Below are 11427 nucleotides of genomic sequence, written 5' to 3'. Positions count from 1 at the left end.
TGCAGCCTGTTTTTGATGCATGTGCAGGTGTTCACGTAGTTTGGAATTGCATCCCTGGCACACGGCTTATCTTAGCGGCACAGCCAGGGCTTAAAGATCCGGCTAACCCTAAACCCTAGGTCCCACCTCGCCACGTGGAGAGTCGTATTAGGAAATTATTTTTTAACAATGCATTGATACTTAAGTGGAGAGCTGAGGAGGAGGGTCCTGACTGAGGGATTTCAGGAGGAGAGGTTATCACAGCACACACACACACACAGACTCACACACTCACAAATCCTTCAGCAATCCTGGACAGCAGTAGGTGGGAAGCTCTGTGTGGGAGTGAGGGAAGCAGGAGTAAAAACAGGACTGGGGCGAGTCCTTTGATCGCTGCATTGTTTTGCAGAGAACTTGTTCAAAGAGCATTGCTGAACGTGAGGAGGTTCAGTGATGTGAGTCAGAAAAAGCCAAAAGCAACATGAAGGAGTTCAGCTAGAGTTCTTCTGGGAGAACCTGCTCTATCCTGAAGATCTCAACGTTAAAGAGCAAAACCAGGCCGGGCAGCCCAGGGTGACTGTCTGATTTCTTTTGACAAGTCACCAGACTGTGCACATTCGATTTGTCTTCCTCATCGATTTCATGACACAAGCACAAAGCGGCAGGACTCATCGTTTCTCTAGCTCCACTTCCCAGATCATCTTTTTATGAAACGGTTCAAAGACTGAAGTGAAGCTGGATGATCTACAAAAAAGCACATGGACTTAAAAGTTTTTTTTCCCACAATGGAGAGAGAAACAAACAAACTCGCAGCTCCACAAGTATCTCCACCTCTGAATGGACTCTGGATTATAACCCTTGAATTGTGACCGAGAGAAGGACGAAGAGTGACGCAACCAATTAAACTGTGAATCCACCTCCGGCAGCAGGGATGAGCTGCGTGTTCCTCTGAGGAGAAGAAGTGTAGCTCTCCACAACCCCTCGCGAATGAGGGTGGGGCTCTCACTCTCCACTGCACAGACAAAGACCCCGGTAGAGAGAGTCCCGGTGTGAGACCTGGTCATCGGGAGCTGGTTGTGGACCGGCACGGTCAAGAGTCACGATGGGCTGCAACATGTGTGTGGTGCAAAAGCCCGAGGAGCAGTACAGGGTCATGTTCCAGGTGAGAACTCAGCCTCCGCTCTTCCTTTTCTCTCTCTCTGTGTCTCAGATGTTCTTCTTTTCTGTCTTTAAGTCTTCAAGCAAAAGCAATCCCTTTGTGTCTCCTCCCGAAAACTATTCTTTGTTATTCTCTCTGGCTGTGGCCCAGTGACGCTGCTGGATGAAGAGAATCCAAAACATCAAAATAATCGTGGGTGATTATTTTTGCAACACAACCTCTTGATGTTGACAAACTCATTTAACCCCAAAACATCCACAAACATCTATTAACCAGTTTTTACTCCCTAGTACATTTTTGCATCAATCGAACACAGTTACTTGTATTGCTGGAAATCCCATCATAATCATAATCATCTTTATAAGGTAATTAAGTTCAAATTAAAAATGTAATTAAAGTTTAAACATTATGATAGGGTAATTAGAAAGCTGGCAATAACATGAAATAATAATAATAATAATAATATGAATGATGAATTAAGTGAAGCAACCGACTCAATACATTAAACTTGACTGTTGGGTTTAATATAAGCTTATTGATATATGCTCCAGATCATGTGACGCATCTCACCTCTGCAAACAAATCTACCTTTTGTGTCAGATCTTTGTTCCATTTCCTAAAAACGTCAGCCCTGGTCCTGCTTTAACAAGCTTATTAATTGCTGTATTGAACGAGTCATTTAGGGAGGATAATACTGATAATTATCATAATGACACTTTGCGGTGATTACCATGATCAGAGTGAAGAGAGCCGAGCGAGATTAGATAAAATGGAGCGATACTCGCCGGCGTGCGGGGAGTGGAGTGGTGCAGAGCCTCGGAGGCAGCAGGATGGATGGGTTGTTATAGCTGGGCTAAAGTGTTATGGGAGAGAGAGAGGCGTTGCCACGGTTACAGCCTCAGTACCACCTGCCAACTGGGACCACAGACTGTACGTGAGTAAGCTCATCTGGCTGCGCCGGGCCTGAGGAAGCTCGTGCTCTGTGACTTCATGATACAGGCGGTGACCGAGAAGAGAAGGCCCGTGCTTAATAAGCATGAGGGATGCTCTCATCACTCGTGGGTTAACTGTGCAACACTTTAAGGATCTGTGGGACCAGGAGCCACAGCTGGGTCTCTGGTGCACGTCTGGGCCTGGTTAACGTGAAGCCTCATCTGGTGCCAGAGGCGATGCCAAGAGAGAGAGAGCATGGAGAGAGACTGGACCTGTGTGGAGGCTCGGTAATGAATCCAGCTGAGAGTCCAAATGAAAGAGGGAGGGAGAGAGTCAAGCTGCTTTTCTTTCTTCCACTCCCTCTTTCTGTTGTTTGCCCTCCGATATCAGAGGTAATTGATTTGAGCGCTTCACAGAGCAGGAGTAAATAGAAAGGTTTGAATGACTTCACAAACCCCCGAAGGTGGAGCGCAAGAAAAGGAAGGAGGGATGAGGTTGATGGGGGCACTCCGGGGTGTGATCATACAACCGGAGCAGAGCCGTAATACCATAATCGGTGACCTTATCTAACAAGGGGCGGCTGTGACCACACCGACCGCATGCAGGTCAACGTCTTTCAAAGTGGGAATCAAATGATTCCGTTGTCGTGGCGACGTGAGGTCGTCTGTATCTCTCGCAGCTTCCAGACAGGTGTGGTGGGAAGGAGGGGGATGTGTGGTGGGATTTGATTGTGAAGCTGTTCTGTGGTGAAGCAGCAAGTCGGCATCACACTGTGGTCAGAGGGGCCTGGAACAACACAGAGGAATCAGAGGGAACAAACACAGATGGAGCAGCGAAGCGGAGCCAGAGCTCTTGGCTGTGAGATATCAACTCGAGGATATAGTCTCATTTAAAAAGAAAGAGATGATAAGAGGCTAAAAACATGTTTAAACAAAAGGTCCAAATATGAGAAGCAGCTGAGAGGTAACATGCTGTTTGGTCCACATAATGAAATCTGAGTTATTATGTGAACATGATTAGAAACATAGAGATTCTTGCTGTGCAGATTGTCCATTAATCGAAACATCACACCAAGCAGAACATAGAGGTGGTCAATCATAAAAAAAAAAAAAAACAAGGACATAATCTCATCTCCTGCTTCATATCAGCTGCTTCCCAGATTCTGTATTTTCCCTTTCGAGGTGTTTACCTTAGAATTTACACCTTCAAATTAAAAGGCAGTAACTGTGTCTGGCTCTAAACAATAAAAGCAGCATTTAGAGCTTTAAACTGGATCAGGGCTGGAAAAACCATGGCTGTTAAATTGAACAATATCAAACACTTGCTTTCTCTTGCTAAAGGAATAAGACTCATGCATTATACATCGGGCCTCTGCCTCACACACACTGGTGCCGGGAACACACCCATCGGTATGTTTCTGATCAGACTCCTATAGGAACCATTTAAAAAATCACATATTGTTGTTTGCAGGATGAATCACTCGCTCGGCTGTGGAGCCGCTGTGCACGTTACCCTGAGCCGAGCGTTCTACATACGTTTAGCAGAATACACCTGACCTACACACATATACACACATATACACACACACACTCATGCAGTAAACCCCTGCCCCCCCGAGCCCTTCAGCCGCTCCCTTCTTTTTTCCTCTACCCCGTCACTGTAAAGCAGGAGGCTGTTTCCATGGCAACCGGCGTCATTAAACAAACCTCATATGCCTTTACTCACAGTGACACTAAAGGAATATATTCATGGCCGAAAAAAAGATGACGATCGATACAAACCGATGATCAGGAGATATTAGCAGGCTGTGTGTGTGTGTGTGTGTGTGTGTGTGTGTGTGTGTGTGTGTGTGTGTGTGTGTGTGTGTGTGTGTGTGTGTGTGTGTGTGTGTGTGTGTGTGTGTGTGTGTGTGTGTGTCTGTGTCTATGTGTGTTTGTGTGTGTGTGTGTGCTTGAATGGAACACACACAGAAGGTGGACAAAATAATACACCCTGGTAAAATATTATGTGATTACACATTGCACTGTAACTTGTATTATGTGTTTCAGAAATATTAGACTGCATTATACTATCATCTGTTCCTATGATTACTATTTTGTTTATTCTATACCTCTCTTATGTTATGTAGTTGCTTCCCAGGAGAAACATTTTAAATTTTTCTATTTATTTTGTTATTCATCCTTAATGATGAATGTTAAAGCAGAAAAGTGATATGAAATTTCTAAATGTGACGTTCATTTGTTTGATATGATCCTGTTCTTTATTTAAGTAGGATTTTACCTCTACTTCTAGTGAAGACTTTATGTTTATGTTGGAGGATTTAAAATTTGAAACAAATGTTCCACTGAGTTACAGTATTTCTTGTGTGATGGATTCCTTGTCAAGTTTGAAATATAAATACAAGCCGGGACAAATAACACACACAAACAAACAAAAACACAACAAACCAATTTTAAAACAAAGAACCTGCATAGAAACACATATTGTATGAATTATAGAAAATAAAAGCCACATGGTAGAAACATTGTTATATGAAAACAGATTTTAATACGATGATAATGATAAGATTAGGACGTCTTGAAGCTCTTTCCAAACATGTGGTGCTTGAAAGCAGAAGGCAGCTCTGTTCGGGAAGGTGAGAGAGTTCTCCAGCAACAGACTAGATAAGCATTGTGTGACTTTGTGCCTTCTGCAGCTGCTCATTCATCACACACACAATCTGGGTGTAAGCATGTTCGGGTTCCTGATCCTTCAGACGTTTCTCTCATCAATCATTTAATATCTCAGGCGTGGCAGAGGACAGAGGGTGGAGGGCGTTGTTGTGAGGTCAAACAGTCTAGGACACGTTTCTTAAAATCTTCCACATAATCTTTCCTCCACCTTGCTCGAGTTCCCATCATCACCACAACAAGAGCTCTGGACACATGAATGATGAATTTATTGCCAAATCTTGCATTTCGTTAATCTCCATACTCCCACAGAGACTTGTTAACATCATCCCCATCGGCCTCCGCGCTGCCTTTTTAAAATCAATATCTTCCCACTGTGATCAGTTCAAAATTGGCCGACCTCTCCCTTGCCTGTATATTCAAATGAGCCCGGCGGTATCAGACAACGGGGGATTATCATCTGAGTGGGTTCAACCCCCGTCTCCAGAATAATAGATTTTTTCTGAGGATGTGACTTCTCCGGCCTTCAAAGCAAAGGAGATGAGAGGAATCAATTACCGGACAAGTGGAATTCAATGTGTGTGTGTGTGTGTGGAGGTTCTACCGTGTGAAGCTTGAGAAAAACTCCTGGGAGGAATAAGAAGAAGAAGAATAAGACTCCAGATTAACCTTGTGGTTTGTTGGTTTGTTTCTGTGGGATCATGTGTACGTGATGAACGCAGAGTGAGACCTCACCTTCCCTGACTTCTCTCCTCTCTCTGCCGTGCGGAGCAGTAATTTGATCCTCGGCGGATTTTCAGATAAAAGCTAATTATGCATCAACATCTTAATTCCACATTCCATTGTGTGTGTTTACATACGAGTGCTGAACCCAGAGACCGGGCTCGCTCCCTATTTGCATTCACACAACGATTCCTCGAAAGCTTGTTTTCCACATTTCTCCTGCATCATTACCCCCCCTCCCCACTCCTCCGGTGTCTCTCCTCCTTTGGTTTCTCTCTCTCTCTACACTTTGAACTGTTTTTTTTTTTTGCATCTCTTTCATCTCTGTACCACCTCTCCCTCCCCACACCCCCCCACCCCACCCCACCCTCAGCTCCTACAGCCGCCACCGCCCAGAACCCCTGCTGCGAATTTCAAGGCTTCAGCATTTCTTCAAGATTTCACCTGTAATTTTCAACCCAAACATTTGGAGTGAGGGTGTGTGTGTGTGTGAGTAGGGGGGGGGGGGCGCTTGTGTAGAATGACCTACTAACCCGGAGATAATAGAGAACAGCACGTGTACGAGTGGAATCCATTCTCCATCAAGTCCGAGCCGGAGAGCCGTCCAATGCACAACAACAACCATTACCCGGCATGAAGTCATCTTCAAAGCACCTCTCATTGATAATGAATGAGAAGCCCCCCCTTCCATCACCCTCTCAGTATTCATACCTGTCACTCATGACCTCGTGGAGCAGTTTTCTATGAACCCGTCTCTGATCCTGCAGAGCTTGGTTAAAAGCGCTGATATATCAAAACGCTCTTTGCCGAGGTGTGTCGAGGTTTGTTTCCCTTCCATCGAACATGCAAACTACACAAAGTGTTAATTCCTTCTCCGCTCACAGGCCCAACAGAGAGGAAACACCTCATTCCTCTGCAGGAGAAGGAGCTCATTAAGAGAGACAGATAGATTTATGGAGGGACATTACAGTGTGAGGAGAGACGCGCTCACACCAGGAGATGGAGCGCCTGAAAGAGATGGAAATAGAGAACTGCACGTTTTCATCTCCGGGGAAGGGACAGGGGCCGACAGAAGTGCTGAGGCAGCACGGCCGAAGAACGACAGAGTGTGAAGCGAACGGGAGAGAGAGAGAGAGATAGAAAGAAGGAGTGAACACGGGCAGACGGAGGGAAAGAGAACAGGAAGGGATGTGAGCATGGAAACACAAACTGAGGAAAGATGGACTATAGGTGGAGAGGGTTGTGGTGAGAGAACCAAACATGAAGAAAAATAAAATAAGAAATAAACGTGTTTCTGTCCCTGGCTGCACTGGGGACCATTGATTTGACATGCAATTACTGGGAGGGGACCAGCAGAGAGAGAGGGAGCGGGAGACTGAGGGAGGGCGGAGAACGAGAGAGATGTGGAGACAGCCAAGGTCAGCGACATGAATGAGACTCCACAAAGAGCGTCTGGCTCGGTCGCTCTCATAGAAACCATGTTGCTCTCAGTCTCTCAGGGAATGAAATCACACCAAATAGAGAGAGAAGGTTTATTATGGGAGTGCAGCGTTTCTACAGGTTTTTTATTTTTTAAATCTTGAATATTTGATCAATTAATGCAGATGTTCCACACAGGAGATTGCTCAAATCTTTCAATCCTTTTCTCATTGTTGGTTCCATATTTTTCCCATTATAGTTTATTCTTTAGGTTTTTCCTGATCTGATTTCGGGATCTGAGGATGGACTCTGTCATATCCTGTGTATAATGTTCATATACAGGATATGACAGCGTCCATGACTTGACTGTTTCATGGAGTTTCAGTAGCAGACCCACTGTGGATCAAACACCTTGACTCCTGCTATCTACAGTGGCTACAAAGCTCAATTTTTAATTAATGAATCATTTTAATTTAATCAGTTTCCCTGTTTTTTTGCCTCTGGCAGGGTTCAGCCTGTATAAATTTAAATAATTAATGTTATTTTACTCTGAATTATTGTATTTTACCGCTGGGGAGTATTTGAAATTTATATAGATATAATAATGAATAGCTATAATATAATATCCATTTGAGTTCTTTGGCTGATATATTGGGTATTGAACTAGTTTTACATTGTATTAAAAGGGTATTCAACTCTAATCAGCTATAAATATAGTGACAATGATTTAATAGCATGGAGTCTATGCTGCTCACTTCCCTCCCGTCTATTAGTTCAGTGTGTTAACATACGAGAGAGTATTAGGGACAAAGTGACGGAGAAAATTCTGAGATTTCAAGAAATGTGTTTTAAGAAGAAAGTTGCATTTGAGAAGAAAGTCGCAATTTAGCAAGAAAAAAGTCATGGTACTTTAAAAAAGTCATAATATGATTGAGGAAATAATTTTCTCTCCCTCTGGATCTGAATCTTGAACCAGTCTCCCTGATTCTTTTCATTTCCTCCTCCACTATCTTAGAATTCCCACTATATTACCTTCGACTTTATTCGTACGATATTAAAACTTTACTCTCGAAATCTCTTAACACTGTCGTGTACTAACATTATCTGATAAACTCAAAGTACAGCTGAGGCCACCGGGTCTGTAGTTAAACCAGTTTGTGCTTCTCATTTATTAATCAGCACAGATTCAGGTCACGGAGATAAATAGTGTGTCTGAAGGATAATTTTTCAACCATGTTAAGCACACTTGTTTTTCTAAGGGTAGCGGCAGATTCCCCAAAGACTCCTCTAATCATCAGGAGGGAAAATATTCAATCTACGCATGATAAAAAGTAATAATTTCCTTTTTTTTGGGGGTGTTTAAGGACTTTTAAAAACATTATTAATGTTGGGTAATAGCCTACATGAGATGCATAAAGTGGAGCTGAAATTACCCAACAAATTAAAAAACAGCTTTAATGAGGCCACTGAATTAATCTTCACTCTGAAAGTCCAGGACTGTTTCAGCTTCAGTCGCCCCGGAGGTCGAACAACAGACATTATTTAGATTTCTTCATCAGATTCATTTCTCAACAATTCCCCTCATTTTTAATACTCTCGTTCTTCAAACCAACAGTGATGTGAATTCTTGTCATGCACCTTGACAGTCCCACTGCATATTTCAGAAGCTTTTAAATTAACTGTCGGGCTCCGGAGGGGGAGAGGGAGGGAGAAATAACAAATTTAACATCTACTGTACATGTCTCAACTTGTTTTATTTCACACAATCCAAATGTCTGAAAGTGTGAAATCCCAGCACAAATGACATTACAGTCATTCCTAGTGAAGCTCTCTCAAAGTGAGTCCTCTCTGGAATATAAATACATTTTGCTATTTAAATGTATCTGCAGAAAAAAAAAAAGGCAGCATTTCTAATTCAAACAAAAGAAAGATAAGAGTGTTTTGCTGGGGAAGCTCCCGGGGAGACGCGAGCGCTGAAAACCAACCTACAAAGGGAAATACAATTTTTATTATTATCTCTGTGACTATATTAACTGGAATAAGTGCTTTTCCTCTTTCCTCTCAGGTCCCGTTCCTTTATAAAGAAAAGTTCACAGCGCTCACAGTTTTAATTCATTTCCGACGCCACTGTTTTCCCGCTCTCTCTCCACAGAAGGGTCACGACACGCTGTGCTCGCTCGGCGCTGACGGTCGATTAAAGGTCTTCACAGCTCTCTGCTGCTCGATGTGATGTGGCGTTAAAAAACCCTTTTCTATTAACCCCCCCTTTTCCTTTCACGGGGTTCTGTGTCTCAGTAGAAAACACATCAGGCTTTAAATGAACTCACACGTCTGATCAACTGATTGTTGTCGTTCTCTGCTGACTGATGTTCTTTATTTTAGTTGTGTAGCTGTAGTTCTCCCTCCTCTTCGTCTGTCTGAGGAAACTTCTTCTTCTGCACCTTTCTGTTCCTCCTCTTCAGTAGTTTGTAGTTTAGTAGCCATTCATTTTAAACCACTCTTCCTCTTCTTCCTTTCCTCTTCCTCTCCTCCTCCAACTCCCCTTTACTATATTTGTTCTCTTCCAGCTGAACGGGAAGGAGCTCTCCCGTCTTTCCGGTGACCCCACCCTGGACATGCGGGACCCTGTGCTGTCCAACATCCTGCGGCGGGGGGCTCGCAGACGGGCGAATCTGGCGGGAGCTCCTGGGGGGCTGGTGCCTCTGACCATGGGCATGGCCGACTGTGTGGACAGCTGCACACAGACAGACATCAGCTTCCAGCATATGTTGACCCTGGGAAAGAGCAGCCAGCATCCCTGTGGCGCTCCACCCCCGCCCGATCCTCCGCCATCGCCGCCGCTACCTCCCCTACTGGAGCCTTATCTACTCAATGAACTGTGAGTAGAACAGGCCGGAGTCAGACCAGAGCTCATCTGCTGGTTTGGTTCTAGAGCTCCATGTCATTCAGGATCTTTAGCTTCCCAACCGTTGTGTCCTCTCGTCCTCAGCTTCATCGAGCCCGTGTACTATGACCCCACCGACTACTTCGATATCGCTCAGCACGAAGTGGACAGGCAGGACGAGCTGGAGTATGAGGTGAGATCCCCTCAGTGACTCGAACTCTACCATCCCCACTGTTCTCTGTCTGACCTCCTCTCCTCCTTCTCTCCACCTGCACCAGGAGGTGGAGCTGTGTAAGTTCCGTCAGCAGGACAAACTCGGGCTGACGGTGTGTTACAGGACCGATGACGAGGAGGACCTGGGGATATACGTGGGAGAGGTGAAGGCAGCGTGTTCAAATGAAAGTCTCTAAAACATATTTCCACTATTTTGATTCTCCAACACAAATCCCTTTTTTTTGTTATTTCCAGGTGAACCCGAACAGTATCGCTGCGATGGACGGCCGCATCCGCAAGGGAGACAGAATACTGCAGGTGAAGCAGGAGCATACATAATAATAAATAGAACAATCAAATATTAATATATAAATCTATCTATCTATCAGAGCCAAGGTCAGTCATTTTCCAAAGCTTTTGAAAAGGGATTTAAAAGAAGCTCGAGAATTAGTCTGTCTACGTTCAGTGGGGAGTGATTTCATAATGTGGAGACTCTGATAACAAAGGCTCAGTCGCCCTTTGTTACAAGGTGACACCTGGAGGAACCAGCCTGGCTCTAATCTGCAGATCTTAGCAGTCGAGAGGGCTCGCAGCAGGTCAATGGTCCTGAAAGGGATTTGGGTGCAAGGTCATTTAAGGCCTTAAAAGTGAGCAATGGAATTTTATAATCGATACAACATTTAACACTGGAGGGAGGTGAACACAGGAGTCACGTGGTTCTGCCATTTTGTCCCAGTGATGGAGGGAGCTCGGGCTGATACCTGAGTAAAGTGCATTATAGCAGTCAAGGCCAGAATTTATAAAAGCATGTACAACTTTTTGCACATCTGCAATTAATACAAACAAGGCTTATGAAACAGGGCAGAAACGTATTTTTCACGTGTGCATAAAATTTGAGTTTTAAGTCAAATAGTGCAAAGATTCCTCACAGTCGGCTCTAAACAGATCAAAGCAGGTTGGATTAAAACAGATTGAACGTAGACGTGTCAACATTGAAATTTAGGACATTCAGGATTTAAATAGAGAGATAGTTGTTTGATTGCTTGAATCTGAGGGTTTGAATGTCACATATAACTGAGAATCATCTGTATATACGTCATAGAATGAGAGAAGGTGTCTTTTTGGACATTACAGACCTTCTATAAGCTCAATGAAAGCATTGTTATCATTAGTAAAGTTGTGTTACTCTTCAAGAAAACAGTTAAACCAACAAAACTCTTGTTACAACTATTACTGTTTTACTTTTCGTCTGGTTACGCATGAAACTGAAGTCTTAGATTAAATCTGACCTACAACAGAGCTGGAGTCACGTCTAATGCTTCCTCATTCCACGACATTTCTTATAGCGCAGCATTTATTCTGAATTCATTCATAAGTGAAAAGAAATCATTACCGAGCTTTATTCAGCTTAACAGCAATTCTAAAGAAAAACTATTTCCTGAAATGAG

General features: G+C 43.7%; 1 protein-coding gene across 2 annotated transcripts in view; it reads left to right on the top strand.

Annotated features, from left to right (window-relative positions):
* The first annotated feature begins 1081 nt into the window (after positions 1-1081).
* The window catches only part of LOC133004555 (PDZ domain-containing protein 4-like), a 15861-nt gene continuing 5515 nt past the window's right edge, over positions 1082-11427 (top strand). Inside the window, exons 1-6 of one of the 2 annotated variants that reach the window (XM_061074019.1) lie at positions 1082-1141; positions 9035-9082; positions 9450-9760; positions 9872-9959; positions 10045-10143; positions 10235-10297. In XM_061074019.1, the coding sequence (XP_060930002.1) occupies positions 1082-1141; positions 9035-9082; positions 9450-9760; positions 9872-9959; positions 10045-10143; positions 10235-10297 (669 nt within the window). The remainder of the gene's footprint in view (positions 1142-9034; positions 9083-9449; positions 9761-9871; positions 9960-10044; positions 10144-10234; positions 10298-11427) is intronic. The other variant, XM_061074020.1, reaches the window with a different exon arrangement.

This window comes from Limanda limanda, chromosome 7 (genome assembly GCF_963576545.1).
Source record: "Limanda limanda chromosome 7, fLimLim1.1, whole genome shotgun sequence".
Classification (NCBI taxonomy): domain Eukaryota; kingdom Metazoa; phylum Chordata; class Actinopteri; order Pleuronectiformes; family Pleuronectidae; genus Limanda; species Limanda limanda.
Note: the sequence above shows the minus strand (reverse complement) of the source record. Positions and strands in the feature narration are given on the sequence as shown.